The sequence below is a fragment of the Girardinichthys multiradiatus genome, chromosome 15, assembly GCF_021462225.1.
Source record: "Girardinichthys multiradiatus isolate DD_20200921_A chromosome 15, DD_fGirMul_XY1, whole genome shotgun sequence".
NCBI classification, from domain to species: Eukaryota; Metazoa; Chordata; class Actinopteri; order Cyprinodontiformes; family Goodeidae; genus Girardinichthys; species Girardinichthys multiradiatus.
The window spans coordinates 18,623,105-18,644,426 of NC_061808.1; the positions used below are offsets into that span (position 1 = coordinate 18,623,105).

Consider the following 21,322-nt stretch of genomic DNA (forward strand, 5'->3'; position numbering starts at 1 on the left):
GTGAGGCTGGTGAGATTCAAGTAAAATTCATGTTTTTCTTACTTATGAGAAAATGGCATTTTAAATGACATTTCAATGTGGCAGACTGAACCAGTGGATAAATTCATCTTTTCCTCATCTGGAGTTAAGTGTTTTCACAGGTCTGCTGCAGAAAAGGTAAATAGCTTAGTGAATAGTTTAAGCCACAGCTGAAAAAGAGCTTGCATGGTTTAGCATGTTGTATTTTTAATAAGAGACTTCATCAAACAGTATTACTGCCAAAAACATAATCTTAAAGGATAGATGACTCTGACGGGGAATACGTCAAACAGTACAGGTATTCAGACACGTTCTCCTGACACTCAGAAGAAAATGAGGTCTAACTTTACATGTAGCTACGATCAGATTGTGACTTTTTCCCTTCCTGTGCCATATTCCTCCATCAAGTCTTCGCACTGCATTTAAACAAACAGAGACTGCAGTGTTTTGGTAACAATGAAATGTGACAGGTGAGTTTTTCTGAACAATCAATAGAAAAGAACAAAAGGAAGAAAAACTGAAGGCAGCAAGGCTTCAAATTACACACTACAGAGCTCAGCAAGTGCCAGCTGCAGAAATAAAAAATTGAATGAGACACATTCATTTGAAATGTGCTTCTTTTGTTTAGGAACAGAGATCTAGTTAAAGACCATAATGTTGGAGGACTTATTGATCCAAGGATTTTAAATTTTCAAACAAATCATTAATAAATTCCAAATTTCATCCCCCATTTAGGGCAGACAAGTAAAACCTATGCTTTCGCCTTTCAAAAAACTAATAATCTGAGCTGGAAATGACATTTGCATTTATGTATAGCTGAATGTAAGACAACAGCTTAGAGACCATCGACAAAGTAACCAAAAAACAATTCTGTGAAAGTACACAGATTTAATAAAGCAGAGAAAAATTGGTGAATTTGGCTGCTGCTGAAATAGCTGCATTTTTAATGAAATAACAGAATATCAAAGCTTTTTCTTCTCAGTTATTTAGATAGCTGTTTCATTATAAGGTACAATTACAATAAACACATTTCTTATAATATGCCGCACTTGTAGGTTTTGAAGGGTGTAAGAAAACATTAAGAAGCTGTAATCACTCTTATGAAGGAGATATAGTGCATCATTTTTAGTTTTATGTTTTTGATAGACACCTACTTATCGTAAAGGTTTTAGTGTATTAGTAGGTTTTAAGGTGCAGCTAGAGACAGCTCTTTTTTATTTTTATTTATGTATTTAATTTTATTGAAAGGACAGTAAAAATGTTCAGTTCTTTCAGAGATGTTTTAAATGCTGTTAGTTTCAGTTCCTAAAGATAAATCAGAATCGGCAAAAATCTGAAATCCGAGTGTCCTCAAAACGCTGATTGGTGCATCAATGTTTCTTAATTAACTTTTAGAATAACATTAAAAGGAGACAGATACATAAACGCATGATGTAGATTTGATGACTTTACATTTAATATTAGTGAGGATATTGATTACTGTATTTATTTCTGTGTTACTGTTTAGAAAGCTCAATACATATGCTTCAAATGGATTCCAATACAATTGTCCAAAGAAACTCCAGAAAGTTAAACTTTGGACAGATTTACGTTTATTTTTATTTCTACACCTTGAACTTACTGAGCTGCACACTTACATTTTCTCGTATTGCTACAAAATGATGGGATTTTACTTTCTTTGGACTCCCAGCTTTCAACAACAGGCAGAAACGTACTGGATCACAAACAACAGGTTAAACTAGTCCAATAAAGATACAAAGGTTGCACAATATTTTTAAATTACAATGTAACATCACACTAGGTATAGTAAAATAGCTTTCATTGTGGATAATGGCGATATGCATCAATTCTCTTCTGTTAGTGAAACAATCACTATATGACAAGTTACATAACAGACAAAATCTGCTATTAATGTAAAAGAAATCTCATAAAAACTTGTTGCATAACACTTGCTCTCTTCCAGTAAATTCTTTGATGTTCGAGGAGAAAAAAATAATAATTTGAACCTGTTAGGAACGAAAACATCCACTGAATGGCAGCGCACTCGTTGCTGGCTTCCAACCAAATCCCTCCCTGCAATTCAGGTTCCCTTTTCTTCTTTCCTGTCCATCCGCTCTAATAGATGCACAGAAAATAAAAGGGCCACCGCTGCTGGCTGGCCAAAAGAGAAAAGCTTGGCTCAATTTCTTTGTTCATTGCATTTCCATTGCAAATCCAACAGGCATTCTCATTCAGCTCTCCTTTCCCCAGACCACAGCTATGACTTTGGATACAGCAGCAAGTCTGTCCTTTCTCCTTTTGTGTTTGAAGATAATGCCCACTGTCTACAGAAAAGGGAACTGAAGAAAAGTTTAAACAAAATCACCAGCCAGAAAGAAATCCGACCATTCAGGGGAGCAGATTTAATATTTAGGACAGAAATGAAAAAGCTGCACTACTGACAATGTAGAGATTGTAACTTTGTGGACTTTCTGATTGAGATCAGAAGCCGAAAATAAACCATGAATTAAGTTTTATTCAGCTGGGGTTAAGTTTGGAGTAGGGTTTAAAATTAACTTGCCCCTCAGGAGTGACTTTGTAACAGCAAAAGTAACAAGTAACAAAAAAAAAAATACCAGTTTTAGTTCAGAGCCAAGTCACAGGCCACAGGGCCAGTTTATGTATTCATCACAGCTCGAGGTCTACAAGGTTTTGGTCTGTACCTAGTGAAATCTTTCCCCTCAATCAGGCTTTCATGTCCTCTCAGCTGCATTTGCAAGACTTGACGATCATGTTGGAGAGCTGCTCCACCTTAGCGGTCCCTCCATAGTAGTAGAGTATAGTGAGGGGCTCCAGGTCCTGAGGAACGCAGCAGGGGGCGGCGGAGGCCTCTGGATTCAGAGTGTTGTATAGGCTCAGCAGCTGTTAAGAAGCAAAGCAGGGAGGTAAAAACTCCCATTCAAACACATTTTTTATGTCTTTTGTTTAGGTTGTTATGCTTGGGTGTAACTGAAGAAATCTGGAAAAGATTTGGGTTATTTCAAAGTGGAGAAACAGTCAGGCTGTGACACGGGAATATGTGCAAACACATATATTTGCATGATACTTTTTCAGTATTTTTGGTGAAAGAAAAAATGATCTATCAGAGCAAACTTCATATTAGTGTGTTATGCCACTCCTCACCCTATCTCTAAGGGAGTGCCCGGCCACCCTACGGAGGAAGCTCAATTCAGCCGCTTGTATCCGGGATCTCGTTCTTTCGGTCATTACCCAAAGTTCATGGCCATAGGTGAGGGTAGGAACGTAGACCGACCGGTAAATCGAGAGCTTCGCTTTCTGGCTCAGCTCTCTCTTCACCAAAACTGAACGGCACAGTGCCCCCATTACTGCGGCAGCCGCACCGATCCGTCTGTCGATCTCCCGGTCCATTCTTCCCTCACTTGTGAACAAGACCCCGAGATACTTGAACTCCTCCACTTGAGGCAGGAACTCCCCTCCAACCTGAAGAGGACAAGCCACCCTTTTCCGGTTGAGTACAATGGCCTCTGAGGAGCTGATCTTCATCCCAGCCGTTTCACACTCGGCTGCGAACCGCCCCAGCGCATGCTGTAGGTGTATGCTAGAGGGGGCCAGCAGGACCATGTCATCTGCAAAAAGAAGAGAAGAAATCCACTGGTCCCCAAACCTCCGGCCCTTGGCTGTGCCTAGAAATCCTGTCCATAAAAGTTATGAACAGGACCGGTGACAAGGGGCAGCCCTGCTGGAGTCCAACATGCACCGGGAACAGGTCCGACTTAGTGCCGGCAATGCAGACCAAACTCCTGCTCCGCTTGTACAGGGACCGGATGGCCCCTAATAAAGGGCCCCAGATTTCATACTCCTGGAGCACCCCCACAGGGCATCACGAGGGACACATTTGAATGCTTTCTCCAGGTCCACAAAACACATGTGGACTGGTTGGGCAAACTCCCATGAACCCTCAAGTACCCTGTAGAGGGTATAGAGCTGGTTCAGTGTTCCATGGCGGGGACGAAAACCACACTGCTCCTCCTGAAGCCGAGGTTCGACTATCGGCCGGACTCTCCTCTCCAATGCCCTGGCATAGGCCTTACCAGGGAGGCTGAGGAGTGTGATCCCCCTGTAGTTGGAACACACTCTCCGGTCACCCTTCTTATGAAGGGGGACCACCACCCCAGTCTGCCAGTCCAGAGGCACTGTCCCCGACCGCCACGCAATGTTGAAGAGGCATGTCAACCATGACAGCCCTACAACATCCAGAGATTTGAGGTACTCAGGGCAGATCTCATCCACCCCCGAAGCCCTGCCACCGTGGAGCTTTTGGACCACCTTGGTGACTTCAGCCTGGGTGATGAGAGTCCAACCCCGAGTCCCCAGCCTCTGTTTCCACCAGGGAATGCGTGATGGCAGGATTGCAGAGATCCTCGAAGTACTCCTTCCACCGCCCGATAATGTCCTCAGTCGAGGTCAGCAGCCTCCCACCCCCACTGTAAACAGTGTTGGCGAAGCACTGCTTCCCCCTCCTGAGTCGCCGGACAGTTTGCCAGAATTGCTTTGAGGCCAACCGGTAGTCCTTCTCCATGGCCTCACCGAACTCCTCCCAGGCCCGTGTTTTTGCCACTGCCACAGCCCAGGCCGTGGCACGCTTGGCCTCACGGTACCCGTCAGCCACCTCAGGAGTCCCACAAGCCAACCACAGCTGATAGGACTCCTTCTTCACCTTGACAGCGTCCCTTACTGCTGGTGTCCACCACCGGGTTCTGGGATTGCCGCCGCGACAGGCACCGCAGACCTTACAGCCGCAGCTACGGGCAGCAACATCGACAATAGATGCAGAGAACATTGTCCACTCGGACTCTATGTCTCCAACATCCCCCGGAATCTGGGCAAAGCTCTCCCAGAGGTGGGAGTTGAATACATCCCTGGCCAAGGGCTCTACCAGACATTCCCAGCAGACACTCACTATGCGCTTGGGCCTGCCAAGTCTGTCCGGCTTTCTCCTCCTCCAGCGGATCCAACTCACCACCAGGTGGTGATCAGTGGACAGCTCAGCCCCTCTCTTCACCCGAGTGTCCAAAACATGCGGCCGAAGGTCTGATGATATGACAACAAAGTCAATCATCGACCTCCTGCCTAGGGTGTCCTGGTGCCAAGTGCACTGATGGACACCATTATGTTTGAACATGGTGTTCATTATGGACAATCCATGACTAGCACAGAAGTCCAATAACAAAGCACCACTCGGATTCAGATCGGGGAGGCCATTCCTCCTGATCACACCTCTCCAGGTGTCACCGTGGTTTCCCACGTGGGCGTTGACGTCCCCCAGCAGAATAATGGAGTCCCTGAGAGGGGCACTATCCAGCACCCCCGACAGGGACGCCAAGAAGGTTGGGTACTCCGCACTACCGCTCGGCCCGTAGGCCGAAATGACAATCAGAGATCTGTCCCCAACCCGAAGGCGCAGGGATGCAACCCTCTCATCCACTGGGGTAAACCCCAACACGAGACGGCTAAGATGGGGGGCAACAAGAAAACCCAACCCAGCCCGCCGCCTCTCCCCGTGGGCCACTCCAGAGTAGAAGAGAGTCCAGCCCCTCTCGAGGGGTTCCAGAGCCCACGCTGTGCCTGGAGGCGAGCCCGTGGAGGCGAGCCCGACTATTTCTAGTCAATATTTCTCGACCTCCCGCACAAGCTCAGGCTCCTTCCCCCCCAGCGAGGTGACATTTCACGTCCCTAGAGCCAGCCTAAGCATCCGGGGATCGGGCCGCTGAGGTCTCCACCTTTGTCCGCTGCCCAATCCTCTTTGCACCGATCCCTCACGGTTCCCCTGCAGGTGGTGGGCCCACTGGGGGATGGCCACGCGTCTCTCATTCGGGCTTGGCCTGGCGGGTCCCGCGGGGAGCAACCCGGCCACCAGGCGCTCTCTGGCGAGTCCCGACCCCAGGCATGGCTCCAGGGTGGGACGTCATGTGCCTCGATTTACTAGTCCTCATGAAGGATTCTTGAACCGCTCTTTGTCTGACCCGTCACCTAGAGCCTGTTTACCATGAAAGACCCTACCAGGGGCATTTAAGCCCCAGACAACATAGCCTCTAGGATCATTCGAGCACTCAAACCTCCACCACGTTAAGGTGGCAGTTCAAGGAGGGGCAGATGAGATTTTTTTACTATATTATTTTCCATTGCCCTTTTGTTTTGTATTTATTTCCTCACAATTATATTATGATGTTTTACTTCAAAAGTATTTGTTTTTTTTAAATACATTTTCTTAACACTGACATATTTTCTCCTCTATTATATCCCTGCTCTATTTTTTTCCCTAACGGTTTTCGCTGAACCCATTTAACTCCGTCTTTCTTTTTTGCATTTCTTAATTGCTGTATTGCGTTTTCCGTCTCAACATGCAGGAGGATATGTAGAAACAAAGAGGGCAGGACAGAGAGAGAGGGGGCACTCTTTGGGACAGTGCACCACCTCAGGTTCCCTCCTATTGGCTGAGGTCAAGCCCCTGGGAAGTAGGTTAGCCTCATTATGGTTCTGAAAATGAGCTGCTAGCATTGGTTAACTGCTGTAATATTGTTGCTAAGGATTTGGTGGTAGATAGCGCTTCCAGTCAGGATTATTAATTGATTTATTGTATACTGTTGACTCTAACTGAGAGAATACTTCAGTTTGCTGGAGTACTACATTTCAAAATAAAAGCATGCCTTAGTGACAGAGTGTTTTCCAAATGTAACCAGAGGAAACATATTTTAAGAACTTTAATGTTAAATTAGCTTCTTTAAACATTTTTTAAGATACTTCTTGAAAATAATCAGGATATACTGTACAGACCAAAGGTTTGGACACACCTTCTCATTCAAAGAGTTGTCTTTATTTTCATGACTATGAATATTGTAGCTTCACACTGAAGGCATCAAAACTATGAATTAACACATGTGGAATTATATACTGAACAAAAAAGTGTGAAACAACTGAAAATATGTCTTATATTCTAGGTTCTTCAAAGTAGCCACCTTTTGCTTTGATTACTGCTCCGCACCCTCTTGGCATTCTGTTGATGAGCTTCAACAGGTAGTTACTTGAAATGGTTTTCACTTCACAGGTGTGCCCTGTCAGGTTTAATAAGTGGGATTTCAAGCCTTATAAATGGGGTTGGGACCATCAGTTGTGTTGTGCAGGAGGTAGATACAGTACATAGCTGATAGTCCTACTGAATAGACTGTTAGAATTTGTATTATGGCAAGAAAAAAGCAGCTAAGTAAAGAAAAACGAGTGGCCATCATTACTTTAAGAAATGAAGGTCAGTCAGTCAGTCCGAACAATTGGGAAAACTTTGAAAGTGTCACCAAGTGCAGTCGCAAAAACCATCATGCGCTACAAAGAAACTGGCTCACATGAGGACCGCCCCAGGAAAGGAAGACCAAGAGTCACCTCTGCTGTGGACGATAAGTTCATCCGAGTCACCAGCCTCAGAAATCACAGGTTAACAGCAGCTCAGATTAGAGAACAGGTCAATGCCACACAGAGTTCTAGCAGCAGACACATCTCTAGAACAACTGTTAAGAGGAGACTGTGTGAATCAGGCATTCATGGTAAAATAGCTGCTAGGAAACCACTGCTGAGGACAGGCAACAAGCAGAAGAGACTTGTTTGGGCTAAAGAACACAAGGAATGGACATTAGACCAGTGGAAATCTGTGCTTTGGTCTGATGAGTTCAAGTTTGATATCTTTGGTTCCAACCACCGTGTCTTTGTGCGGCGCAGAAGAGGTGAACGGATGGACTCTACATGCCTGGTTCTCACTGTGAAGCATGGAGGAGGAGGTGTGATGGTGTAGGGGTGCTTTGCTGGTGACACTGTTGGGGATTTATTCAAAATTGAAGGCATACTGAACTAGCATGGCTACCACAGCATCTTGCAGTGGCATGCTATTCCATCCGGTTTACGTTTAGTTGGAACATCATTTATTTTTCAACAGGACAATGACTCCAAACACACCTCCAGGCTGTGTAAGGGCTATTTGACCAAGAAGGAGAGTGATGGGGTGCTGCGCCAGATGACCTGGCCTCCACAGTCACCGGACTTGAACCCAATCGAGATGGTTTGGGTTGAGCTGGACCGCAGAGTGAAGGCAAAAGGGCCAACAAGTGCTAAGCATCTCTGGGAACTCCTTCAAGACTGTTGGAAAATCATTTCAGGTGACTACCTCTTGAAGCTCATCAACAGAATAACAAGAGTGTGTGAAGCAGTAATCAAAGCAAAAGGTGGCTACTTTGAAGAACCTAGAATATAAGACATATTTTCAGTTGTTTCACACTTTTTTGTTCAGTATATAATTCCACATGTGTTAATTCATAGTTTTGATGCTTCAGTGTGAAGCTACAATATTCATAGTCATGAAAATAAAGAAAACTCTTTGAATGAGAAGGTGTGTCCAATCTTTTGGTCTGTACTGTACATTTTTCAAAAATAAAGTAAAAATAAAGCAAAAAGAAGTCCTGTATTTATAATCTTTTTAATACAAACTGTCAGTCAATGATTATTTCTGTCCTGATTAAGAAGAACATTTCTGTAAATGTCACTCAGTATTATGGATTACGGATATTGTGATGCATAAATAAATATCCCATGTTTAGGGGGCTTTCCTTTTAAAGTCAGATGTGGATTAAACTTACTGAGTGACTTCTAATGATGAATAACTTTTAATCTGGACAGAAATTTGCCTGGGATAATGAACAATTATTAATGGACGATATTATTAATGCAGTGAATCATAGTTAATATCCTCATATAGGGCTTTCATTTTGAAATTTTACGCCAAATCTGAATAATGCGTTTGAGTAACATGTGAGTGATAAAGTGTTTTGAATAAATGCTATTTATAAAGCTATTTCTTTTTCAGACTGCATAGGAAGTGCTTTAGGGTGGCTGCAACTAAATATGCAGTATTAATGGACACGCTTTCTATTAAAATCTTACACACATCTTACTTTTTGACACCTAACACATGAAAATATGTGAATGGGAACTGTTTTTTCTTAGAATTTATCCACATTAAAATACAGTTTATGTAAGTGAGAGAATTAAATAGATAAATAAATAAATAAAATTGCCAGGTGCAAATTCCAGGTAATGGCCTAATCAGTATGCTAACTGATGCAAGACATCATGATCTATATATTATTATTAAAAACTTTTTCTAATAAGAATAAAAAAAATTAACAAGAACTAGTTCGTAATAGGACTTTAAACTTAATTTAAAATGTTTAGGTGCTGAACTATGAAAATAAATTAATACAGTTTTAATGGTGTGAACTGGTTCCTGATAAGGTTGAACACATTGGTTTTAAGTTTCTAATTTTAACTTCATAGGCCTTCTCACCGAGCTATGTGTTGTGTCTGAGCTCCTCAGGTAAGGGCAGGGCCCGGAGCAGTAGTTGGCATCATAGCCACTGGGCTCATGGATCCACTTCCAGTCCAAATCACGCCGAAAATCTATGTGGAGCCGACGAACGCAACAACTTTCCTCCGTGGTTCTGTGGAGACGAAGAACAGTTGTAAGACATTCAGAGAGTTCGTTTGAGGTTTAAGCTTGCTTCTGTTACTTAACGAAAGCTTACGAGAAGCAGTAGTTTGTGTCCAGCGCTCTTTTGCTTCGACGAGTGGAGTGAGTATCCAGGCGGTGGGGTGGGATCATCATAAGGATGAGGTGGGGAAGGTGTTGTTCCTTATTTTTCTTCAGGTTATCCAGATCCAAGCGACTCTGCTCCTCATCTCCAGCAACACCTAAATCCCAGAAAAGGATCCAGCTGCTCTATAACCAGCTATTAACCATTACAGCCTCTCCTTTCATGATTTTCATCAATCATACAATGCAATTTGAAAAGTATATATACAATATGTTATGCTTGCTAAACTTTCACACAATGGAGATTATGATGTATGATCAAAATGTATGATCAAACACTCACTAAATCACTTAAATAAGAGGCAGCTTAACTAAGGAAACCCACCTCTAAATTTCACTTCCAGGATTTCGTTTTCGTTGTCAATGATGTCACCGTTCGAACTGAAGGTATGGCAGGGACAATGCACACTGATTTCTAAACCAAGATTAGATCCTAACGCCAAACAGTCATGGAGGGCAAAGTGGTAAAAAAAACAAAGCTGTCAGATCGGTAGGAGTAAATAATGACATCTTATTTTAAACTCTTTCAGATAATGATGAACTCACCTCTGTTTATAAGCCACTCCCGCACAGTTTCAGTCACATCGAAGGTGATCCACTCAGGGGAGCCTTTGGTTTGCACATTTTTAGCTGCAATGAAACGTTGCTTCCTAATGTGCTCATTTAGTCTCATGATCTGCAAACAGTGATTAAAAAGTTTCAATTATAGGTTTTCTTGCTTCAGAGATACTGCAAAAGCAAATTATTCGGAATATTTCTTAACAAGGTTTAAAGGTCGATTTTTTTGGTCAATCTAATTTTTTAGTGTGATGCTTCTGAAATCAAAGATGGTTTTATTTTAAGGCTTTCTAGACATTAGTGTAACTGGATACACTTTTTGTAAAGATGATAAATATTTGTTTCCCACACATGGGGATACAAGAAAAATAAAGATGCTATGTAAAAGCACGGAGGTGGCAGCATCATGCTGTGGGGATGTTCTTCAGTAGGGACAGGCAAGCTGGTTGCAGTCTGCAATGTATAAGAATTGGAATAGAGGTCCAACTTGCAGCTGGATAGCAACCTTAAACTGATAATCAGAGCTCCAAATGAATGGTTTAGATCATTGCATATTTAGGTTTTAGAATGGCCCAGTCAAAATCCAGACCTAAATCCAACAGAGAATCATTGGCAAGACTTGATAATTGATGTTCACAGATGCTCTCCATCCAATCCGATTGAGCTTGAGCTATTTTATAAAGAATAATTTGCAAAAGGTTTAGTCTAGATGTGCAAAGTTAGTAGACGTAACCCAAAAGACCTGTGGCTGTAGTTGCATTGAAAGTTGTTACAACAAAGTATTGACTCTGGAAGGAACACTACAAAAATGCATGCCAGAATTTTCTGATTTGTATTAGTAAATATTGAAGACAATTAGTAAATTTTTAAACCTTTCACTTCACAAATAAGCACTGCTCTGTGTTGGTATGTTGCATCAAATCCAAATTGTAGTTTGTGATTTTACTGTGACAAAATAGATACAAATTCAAGTGTTTTGAGCAGTGTTGGAAGACCCTTTAAAGATTTAAGGATTGCTGTTTTTTGAATTTATTCCAGCCTTGGTCATGGGACAGGGAGATTTACATCATTTTAAACTCTCCCGTGTTTCTTTTGAAAATACAGCAGGAGGCTGTTAAATTTGGCCTCTTTGTTATGGAGCAGAACTTAGGGATCTTATTACAGCTGAAGAAAGAAATATCTTAGGGCTTAAGGGGTTAATAAATGTTTATGACGGACTGAAAATGTGGAAGCAACATTGTGAAAAAAGAAATCGAGTATAAAAAAGATTTTTGAATTTGATATTGGTAGAAGGACAAAGAAACGCTACCTTTACGCACCTGGTAGAGCTCAATCCGCTGTTCGTTCCTCTTGGCGCTGGGGTTTGGTACCCTCAAGGTTCGAAACTCTGCTCTGAAGAGGTTGGTTGAGTTCCTTTCCATGGTAGAGACATCGAAGCGGAAAACTTTAGAAGTCATGCCTTTGGGGCAATAGAGCAGATCATCTGTTGACAAAAAAGGATAAAACAAGGCTTTTAAGAAAAAAGAAACATGCTGAAACTTAGTAAAGTATTCACATAAAACAATAATATTTGTCAGAATAAAAGTTTCCAACTAAACTGGGACTGGATCTCAAGGTTTACAACATCAATATTTGGACTATAGAAAATATTTATTTGAACTTGAAAATCTGTAGATAAAAAAGAAAGTCAGAAAGTCTTTGAATATCCAAAATTCTTACATTCATATTGTTTGACAGCAAAGAAAAAGACTGAAGAAAATGTGTTGATTAAAAAAACAGATATAGATTCAATAGGAGTTTTTATGTCATTAAAATACCAGTGATATTATTGTTTCTTCTTTATGCATATTGTTTATAATGCACCAATGGTACATACTATATTGCATAGTAAAAGGCTCACTTTCCTAGTGTGCCAGGACATCATCACCTCGCTTACTGTTAATGTTTTTAGAGCATAATGATGCTCCAGTTGGTTAAACATTATATTTAAATTACTTGAGAAGAGTCAAACTCCCCTAGCATGACAGCCACATACAGAAGTGACTGAATCTTCATCAGTGCAGACAAAATATCTGTGTTTTGCAGCATGATATTAAGGAACTTTATTATGTCATTGTTGCCACATTTCATTTTTAACTAAGCAAATAATCTCACATTCAGAAAATATTTTTGTCAAAACCACCAGTAGCACAATTATTGTTACCTTTGTAAATTCCTATAAAATTATTGCAACTTTTAATTTGTGATTTGTCTTAAGTTGATTAGTGTTTCAACGAGTTTCAGTGAGTGTTCAAATTCGTAACGCATGACTTTCTGTTACATTGCGGTTTAAAAATGATGCAACAAAGAAGTACGTTTCTTTCAGCTTCTGGCCACTAGGTTGAATGAGGACCCACTTTTAACATGCCACCACGTACTGTAAAGAGAAGGGTAAGAGAGGCAAAAAACCTCCAAACTACACTGTTAGAGATCTTCAGACAGTTGTTTCAAAGTGATGCCCAGAAAAGCCTTTTCTGTCCTACCGTCACAAATGTGAACATGTAGAGTTAACAAAACTCCACTGGTACTTGAACCTGAACCACAAGTTATGGTCAGATGGGACTTAAATACTCCAGGTGGGTTCGGAATCCAGGAAACCTGTTAGAATACATGAACCTTTTGAAATGCCAAGACATGTTAAAAAAAAATCTGTTGGCCTCCGCAATAAAAACTAAAAATGGGTCGCATCTGGATCTTTCACCAGGATAATGATAAACAGATTATGGCCCCACCAGGGGCAAAATCAATCTTCTTTAATATCCATCTAAATGCCCAGACCAACATCTAGAAATGGTAAATGCCGTGCACTTGTTTAGCGCTTTATGAAGTCCCCAGAGACCCCAAAGTGCTTTACACTACTATCACTCTTCCACCCATTCATTCACCCACTGAATGTGGTAAGCCACATTGTAGCCACAGCTGCCATGGGGCGGACTGACAGAAGTGGGGCTGCCATACAATCTGCACCATCGGGCCCTCAGCAGGCAAGGAAGGTGAGGTGCCTTGCCCAAGGACAAAATGACTGAGACAGACAGAACGGGGGTTCGAGCCAGCAACCCACCAAGACCAGACGAACCTCTACCACAGTTGCCACCGTCGTTAGAGAACTTGTAGGGTGAGCTGAAGAGGTCACAGCATTACAGAACCCAGAACTCTGGATAATTTAAAGAGGTCATACAAAGAATAAAGTTGAAAGATCCCTACCTCTGCTGTCCTATTGCCAAAATTGGGTTCCACCTTTAAAGCAGGGGTATAAATAAATGTGCCAGATATACTGTTAAAAGGAATTATTTCTAAATGTGTAATTTATTTCAAAATGCATACATTTACTCACATTAAAAGGCGAGATTTTTTCTAACTTTTTCAATGTTAAATTATGCTATTGTAATGAAAATAGAATTTATTTTAAGGTTTTTTAAAGCTTTTTTACATCATCTTTATAAATGTGATTAGTAATGTACAGGGCTCCTATATGAACATATTCACACCCCTAATTCAACACACTGCAATATATAAGATAGTCTGGCACTTAGTTTTCCAGCCCGCAGTGACAGGTCAGCTGCTACCTCTCTTATCAAAATTCCTCCCTGGTTCTCCAAAAGATTCTGTCTATATTTGGAGAAAGTGATAACATTGTAAATGAAACACCAAGATTTTTTGACTGTCACATGACTTCATCTCAGTGGTATCTGTGCATCAAAGGCCTTGACATACTCAGTTCTGCTGATAAACTTTTAGAGCTGAAGCCTTTGTTATCATGATGACTTCTCTAAAGTCAGACACTGACATATGCCAGATCTGTCACACACATAAATCCCCAAGATGGAAATCTTTCCTGTGATTTACTGACCAGCTTGTGCTGTGGTAAAATGCACCTTATTTTAGCAGCATTCTACTTTGTTTGGTGTTTTGCAGAATTAAAATCTGACCCAACTTAGCTGCTTTTTGACAAAAGCCAAGAATTAGTTCAGTAGACTAGATTTCAGTTTGCTTCATTCAGTTGTTGCTTAAATTTTTCTTGAGTACCTTGAAGTCTTGAAAAGAGTTCAAATAATGCTTCAAATGACAAAGCTGCATAGAAGCTAGAAGAGATAAAATTGGAACTCTCCCAATGTGTGTCAATGGTATTTAATTACATTCCTTAGTTTGGCATATTTAAAGGTATCGCCCAGACAATCTAACTAACAGAAGAGAAGACATTAACAACACATCCATATCTCCTTATTTTCAGCAGCAAGTACAGGCGTTTACACAACACAGGGGAGTGTTAACTTCCCTTGGCATGTATAAAATCATTGCAAAACTCTTTCAGGGTGTAACTAACAGATACTTTTTATATGGTTTTTGTGCACCCCGCTTTCTAATGGTGCCCTGGGCAACTGCCCACATGGCCAATATCAAAAACTGATGCCACTGGATACAGCACTTATATGCACCCCTAATAAATATATGAAAACAATCTCTTCAAATATATATTTTTTGGTTTTCATGACAAAATTTCATACTGAAAAATCCAACCTTGAAAACAGGGCTAAACAAGCACCCAAGTTTATATTGCCCCCATGCCCCCATGCAGGAGGATGGTAGATACAAAAATAAATCAAAAATACCAAAGAGTGGCATCTTAGGGTCAGCAAATCTAAATAATGGTACACATTTGTACCAGAGGTGGTAATTATTGCAGATGGTGCTGTAATACCTGTATAAAAGTCAGTAATATGAAATCTGCCAAGAGTTTGCCTTTTTACTTTAAATTAAATGTTGCAGTATTCTCTCTAAGACTTAATAATAAAAAAAGATAAAGATCAGTCTGGCTCCGGCATATAAAACAGTACCTAAGTTTTAGTGGTTACGCTCTGTTTGTGTGTGTGTGCGTTCCTGTCTTGGCATCACAGTGAGAACCAATTTTCCGATATCACCATCAAATTGGGGACCATTTGTACCAAAGTGAGGACATTTTGCTGGTCCTCACGACCTATTTTGCTAATGGTTAGGTTTAGGATTAAGGTGTGAATTGAGTTTAGGTTACGGTTAGGGTTAGGCATGCACTGGTAATGGTTAGGTTTAGGGTTATTGTCAGGGTTAGGTTTGAAAGAGTTGAAAATGACTGAAAATCAATGGGAGTCAACACATGGTCCTCACTATATGTAGCTAAACAGGAGTGTGTATGTGAAAAAATACATTTATATACAAAATCAAACGGGACTCCCTGAAAAACAAGTTCACATATTAAAAGATTACTGTTGAAACTTGTAAACTGAATCTTCTTTTTGTCTCTTTGTTTTTCAGCTGTTTGCAGATGATTATCCTAAAATAAACTCTAGTTCTTCAGTTTAACATAACTTTACCTGAAGCCAATCTAAGGTTCTGAGAACAGGAACCTACTGTTTGATGTTTTTGGTCCAAATTCCTTTTGTAAGATTTGAACCAGAACATTACAGAGGGAAAAATTAGACTTCAGGAAAACCTGTTGATTTCAAAGGCACTGTGATGCAATAAGCTTGGCTTTGCTCTGGACCGTGAGGCTCTCTTCAGCATTTATTATCCTATTCTTCTCTCTCACTCAGACCACAAACGCGTGTAACTCTCTCCACAAGTTTTCCATTTCCATGGCTTTTGTTCTATAAAGAAAGAAAAGATAATATCTATAAGGTTGACATAAAATAAGTGGAGCAAGAAGAAAATGAGCCTAAGCAGCCTATTTTGACAAATTGGCCCCATCCAAAGTAAAGCTCATTATAAACAGAGCACCAAAAACGCACTTAGTGGTATTTTGGCAATAAATTGAAGGCATAATGGAGGCATTCATGTTAAAGGCTGTGTTTCACTCTCAGTTTAGCAGAGCTAAACCTTAACAGTGAGGTGATCTCACCCTCACAGGCCACCTGTGTGTGTAATTATCACGCCAAGACACACAGTGGGCTTGTTTTGAGCACCAACTTAACATGTGTGGCTGTGAATATATGAGGACTTTACCAAAAGTGGGATCCCTCTCTCAAGCCTAACGAGGAGGTTCCCCTCTATCCTCCAACCCTTCCTGTCAACTTCTGTTAACTTTCCCATAAAGGCATCCTCATCCACCAAGGCAAATGTCCCTCTCATTTGGCCCTGACTGGAAAGGAAATGGTAACATCTGGGAGGTGGAACAAGATCCATCAAGGGGTAAAAACAAGAGGGAGAAGAGTGGAGTGTAGGAGGAGACTGACCTTCCTGGTTCAGAGTTAAAACGGGTGGGAGAGCACAGTAGTAAAGCACATTTCCTTTTCATTTGCAAGCTGCCCCTTCAGTTTTTAAAGATAGTATCCAGTGGTGTATTTTCCCCACTAACAAATGAGTGCAGACAATAAAAACACAGCTGGGTGAAGAAGTATGGATTTCCACTGCAGGATTTCACAAAACACACTAAAGAAAATAGCTTTGTGTATGTTTGGGTTGATGACATCACAAGAGGCACAAAAACCAAACTGACCAGCAGGCATCAGTAAACATTATCAGCCACTTTTAAAGGATTTTTACATAGAAGCATTTGATTTCCCTTTTAATGAGAACTTTGAACAAAAACATCCAAATAAAGAAGAAAATAACAAGATAAACACACATTTCCATACTTAGAAGAATGCTGATAAGTTACTTTATGCCTCATGTTTTGTCCCCAGAGGAATGAGGTGTTGGAGCTTGTTTTGGGTAAATTTCAATTCAATTCAATTCAGTTTATTTATATAACGCCAATTCACAACACGTCGTCTCAAGGCACTTCACAACAATCAGGTACATACATTCCAATTAATCGTAACCATTGAACAGTGCAGTCAAATTCAGTTATTTATTCAAATTGAATAAAACGTTTTTCTATCTAAGGAAACCCAGCAGATTGCATCCAGTCAGTGACTTGCAGCATTCACTCCTCCTGAATGAGCATGTAGCGACAGTGGACAGTCACTGACGTTGACTTTGCAGCAATCCCACATACTGAGCATGCATGTAGCGACAGTGGAGAGGAAAAACTCCCTTTTAACAGGAAGAAACCTCCAGCAGAACCAGGCTCAGTGTGAGCGGCCATCTGCCACGACCACGACTGTTTGAGAGAACAGAGCAGAAACACAAAGAGAACAAAGAAGCACTGATCCAGGAGTACTTTCTATGGGAAGGAAAAGTAAATGTTAATGGATGTAGCTCCTTTAGTCATTTCACCTAGAAAGAAAGAACAGATAAACTCTGAGCCAGTTTTCAAGGTTAGAGTCTGAAAGAGAGCACATAGAGTTTGTTACAGTTAAGCTCAGTCAATTGCCATGTCTAGGAGAGAGAAAGGGTTAAACACTAAAAGACAGGGCTATGTGGATCATCGGTAGAGGGTGAGCATTAAGTTGTTGCCAGCAGAAGCTCGGACGATGACCCTCTCCAGAAAGGTGTCACAGGTAGACACAGAGTCAGGCCAGGTGTAGCTTCTAGGAAGAGAAAAGAGGGAGAACATAAAGTTCAAAACTAAAATAACAGCAAATTATGCAAAATTGGAGAGTAGTGTGAGAATGTAGCGAAGAGGGTGAAAGTGGTCATTATGTCCTCCAGCAGCCTAAGCCTATAGCAGCATAACTACAGAGATAGCTCAGGATAACCTAAGCCACTCTAATTATAAGCTTTATCAAAAAGGAAAGTTTTAAGCCTAGCCTTAAAAGTAGACAGTTTGTCCATTTAGAGCCCACTGATGGTCATTGTTATACTAAAAACCACAACGATTGGGATACCTCTCTCTGTCAGATTGACCATAACCATTGGAAAAGAGAGGGGGTCATACAGGTAGCAGAAATGGAGGGTGTGTTTGCACCTCAACCATAACTGAGCTGTGAGTATTCATCTTGAATACTCACCATTTTACAATTTAATAGCAACCCAAATAGAAAAACCCACCATGATGTGTTGTTCTGTAGGTGACAAACTATATCTGAGAGTCTACAGAGAGTTTCACACACAGCTTTAACATCTGCTGAATTCGCAAATATGTTTCAGAAACCAACTTCAAAAAAGATGGTTTGTTTTTATGTGCTCATCCTGAATTTCTAATTAGTTTGGGATAGCGTAGTAACCTCATATAGACATTATGAACCTTAGGACAAAAACTGCTTCTACTCACTAGAAAATGTTTTATGTTCAAGCTCATTGGCTAAAAATTATGAGTTGTATATTAAAAAATTATGTTCAGGGTAGTTCAGATATCAAATAAAATTGCTAATTTCTTGATGCTTTTAACAAAAAAGAATATCAGCTGGTTTTTACTTTTGTAAAATTATTTTTAACATTACTAATAAATGAAACATTTGCTCTCAATTTATCATAAGAACCAAAAATACACTTGGTATGCATTATAAAAACAAATGGCACAGTTTTTGAAATTTATATATCACATTTGATCCCATCAATTTTGCATTTTGTATAGAATTAGCAGAATATATGAATGTGTTTCTCTATAAAGTAGAATATCATAAAAAATAAGGCTGCACTATATATCTCGAATATATCGTCATTATCAGTGTGTGCAATATTCATATCACTGTTTGGAGTGCAATAATTGTTGGCTAATATATTCCAAGTGTTATGAATTGGCATTTTACATGCTGGTGTCATATTTCTAAAACTGGACTAGAGTTTTACGTCAGCAGATGCTCACCCCGGACACAAATGACATTGTCCAAAATGCTAAAGGTCACAGAATTATTTCTAGTATTGTGCAGTCCTACTTCAAAGGTTTATTTATTTTATTAATACAATTAAAAAACAAAGCTCTTATATCATTTAGATGTATTACAAACACAGTGATCCGTATCTTTTAAGTGTTTATTTCTGTTCATTTTAAAAACAATGCCTCAACGCTAATGTAATCATACAATTCTTGTTCGTTGACATTTAGGATATCAAATATGCCCTTTAAAAAATTATTCATTTTTTAATACAGAAAGGTCGCCCTGATTAAAATGATGTCTACGTACTGCCCAATAGATGCACTCAATTCTTGGTCTTTCTGCATGAGTTACTGCATCGATGCAGCGTGGCATGGAGGTGATCAGCCTGTGGCTCTGCTGAGGTGTTAACAAAGCCCAGGTTTCTTTACTAGTGGCCTTTGGCTCATCTGTGTTACTCTAGTGTCTGTCATGTTTCTATTGACAATAGAGAATCTATGTCACAATTAGTAGCTGCTATGACTTTGGACTTGCTGAAACACAGTGGACCAACACCAGCAGATGACACAGCTCCCTAAATTGTCACTGACCATGAAAATGTCACACTGGCTGGCCCCAAGCAACAGGGATTTTGTGTCTTTCCACTCTTTCTCCAGACTCTGGGACCTTGATTTCCAAATAAAATGTAAAACTTACTTGTGTCTGAAAAGATGACTTTGCACCACTGAACAACAGTTCAGTTCTTCCACTCTTTATCCCCTAAAGGGCGCTGCTGATGTTGTCTCTGGATCAGGAGTGGCTTCACATAATGAATACGGGACATTTAGCCCAAGTCCTGGATATGTATGTGTTGGGTGGGTCTTGAAAGACTCACCACAGCCATCAAACCCTTGAACAGACTTTAGTTTATCCTTTATCCATGTTACTTGTGCATCTTTTCTACCACACTTTTCCATTCCACCTTTTCGCTTGGATGCTACACTCCGTTAACAGCAACCTTCTTTAGCAACGATGTTTTGAACACTTGTCAAGTCAGCAGTATTACCCATGACTACACAGACCATAGCATGCCCATTACATAACATTTCTTTGTTAAAAGTAATTTTTGCATTGCTCTTGTTACATTCAAATTTTCTAAGAACATGTAGCTGTGATCCAGTTATCAAATGAAAAGAAATAAACGCTTTAAAAATCTCACTCTACATGTAATTTATTTTTATTACATCTCTTATTTTAATAGCACTACTACAATAAGCTGCCTTTTAAATGGCATTCTATTTTATTGATACAACATTATAGAATCGACATATATTTGTAGTACCATCAGGAATAAAAATGTTTAGACTAATACTTTATGTCTTCAGAAAGAGTCTGTGCTGGAACGGCCTTATTCGGTGCGTAATTACGCACTACGGAGACGATGATAACGTTTTGAAAAGGGTAGAACTTACTGTTGTCTTGCGTTCCGTTCACCATGTTGAATTTGAATATCTCTTTGGCGATGTACTCCGTCTCTGTGTTGTCCTGGCCGCAGCTCTGCTTCCGATCCCTGCTCAGCTGCTCCAGAAGCTCCTTCGTGCTGTTATATAACGCCTGGATCTGATAGGGTACCTTGCTCGGCCCAAGGGAGTGCGGGGGGCTCGTCAGCCGGAGTTTGCTCAGGATCTGACCGCGTATCGCTTCGACCCTCTTCCTCTTCACATGGTCGATGTCAACGGTGGCGCAAGTGGACAGCGGCGAGCTCAGAGTCGCGCAGTTGAGGAGGAGGACGAACAGTAGAGCCTTGCCCAGATACATCTTTCTGTCCGCATTTGTTTCGCTCTGGGAGTTGAAATGTGAAGGTTCACAGAAAGGTTTCTGCCTTTAAATCAGCCCTGTTGGTGCTTCTGTTCTTTTCCAGCTAATAATTAACTTCTAGATTAACTCGTCTTGGTCGAAATCCGAATTTGTGTTCGCCCATCATTTATTTATCCGACTCAAATATCTGTAAAGACTTTCTTTCTGTATCCTTCTGCTCAGTCCATCACATTGCAGTCCTCCTATAGAGCCCGGTTTGTTCCCCCTTTCATGCGTCGTTTAATTTGAGAGCATCAACTTTTACGCTCTGTGCAGGCTGACCGCAGGCTGTCACGTTAACGAGGTACATGCGACTTTGAGCTGCTGATATGGCTTCATATGAGCTTTATAGGCTGCCGCTGCTTTCTGACGTTTGATGGAGGAGGGACCGCATGCAGCAGGGAGCCCACAAATCACATCAGGGGCCCACTGACATACTCATCGAGTCTGAAATACTAATTATATTTAAAAAAAAAAGAGGGAGAGAGAAGAAGGTTAAAATAAAGTA

The 21,322-nt window shown here is 40.8% G+C and overlaps 1 protein-coding gene across 1 annotated transcript; it reads right to left on the bottom strand.

Annotated features, from left to right (window-relative positions):
• Nucleotides 1-205: 205 nt before the first annotated feature.
• LOC124882556 (transforming growth factor beta-3 proprotein-like) lies at nucleotides 206-21,120 on the bottom strand. Its single transcript, XM_047389001.1, has 7 exons — nucleotides 20,430-21,120; nucleotides 11,587-11,750; nucleotides 10,256-10,385; nucleotides 10,035-10,142; nucleotides 9,642-9,807; nucleotides 9,404-9,557; nucleotides 206-2,919 (listed from the first exon to the last, which is right to left on the bottom strand). Exons 1-7 carry the CDS (start codon nucleotides 20,773-20,775, stop codon nucleotides 2,761-2,763), a joined length of 1,227 nt encoding a protein of 408 aa, XP_047244957.1. The 5' UTR covers nucleotides 20,776-21,120; the 3' UTR covers nucleotides 206-2,760.
• Between the last annotated feature and the right edge of the window lie 202 nt (nucleotides 21,121-21,322).

Bases quoted from the DNA above. Each gene is read 5' to 3' on its own strand.
- LOC124882556 (XM_047389001.1), bottom strand. From the start codon at position 20,775: ATGTATCTGGGCAAGGCTCTACTGTTCGTCCTCCTCCTCAACTGCGCG. The intron at 10,386-11,586 runs GTGCGTAAAGGT...CACTGTTTGCAG, and splicing joins AGCGGATTGAGCTCTACCAG to ATCATGAGACTAAATGAGCA. The intron at 9,558-9,641 runs GTAAGCTTTCGT...TCGTCTCCACAG, and splicing joins GACACAAACTACTGCTTCTC to AACCACGGAGGAAAGTTGTT.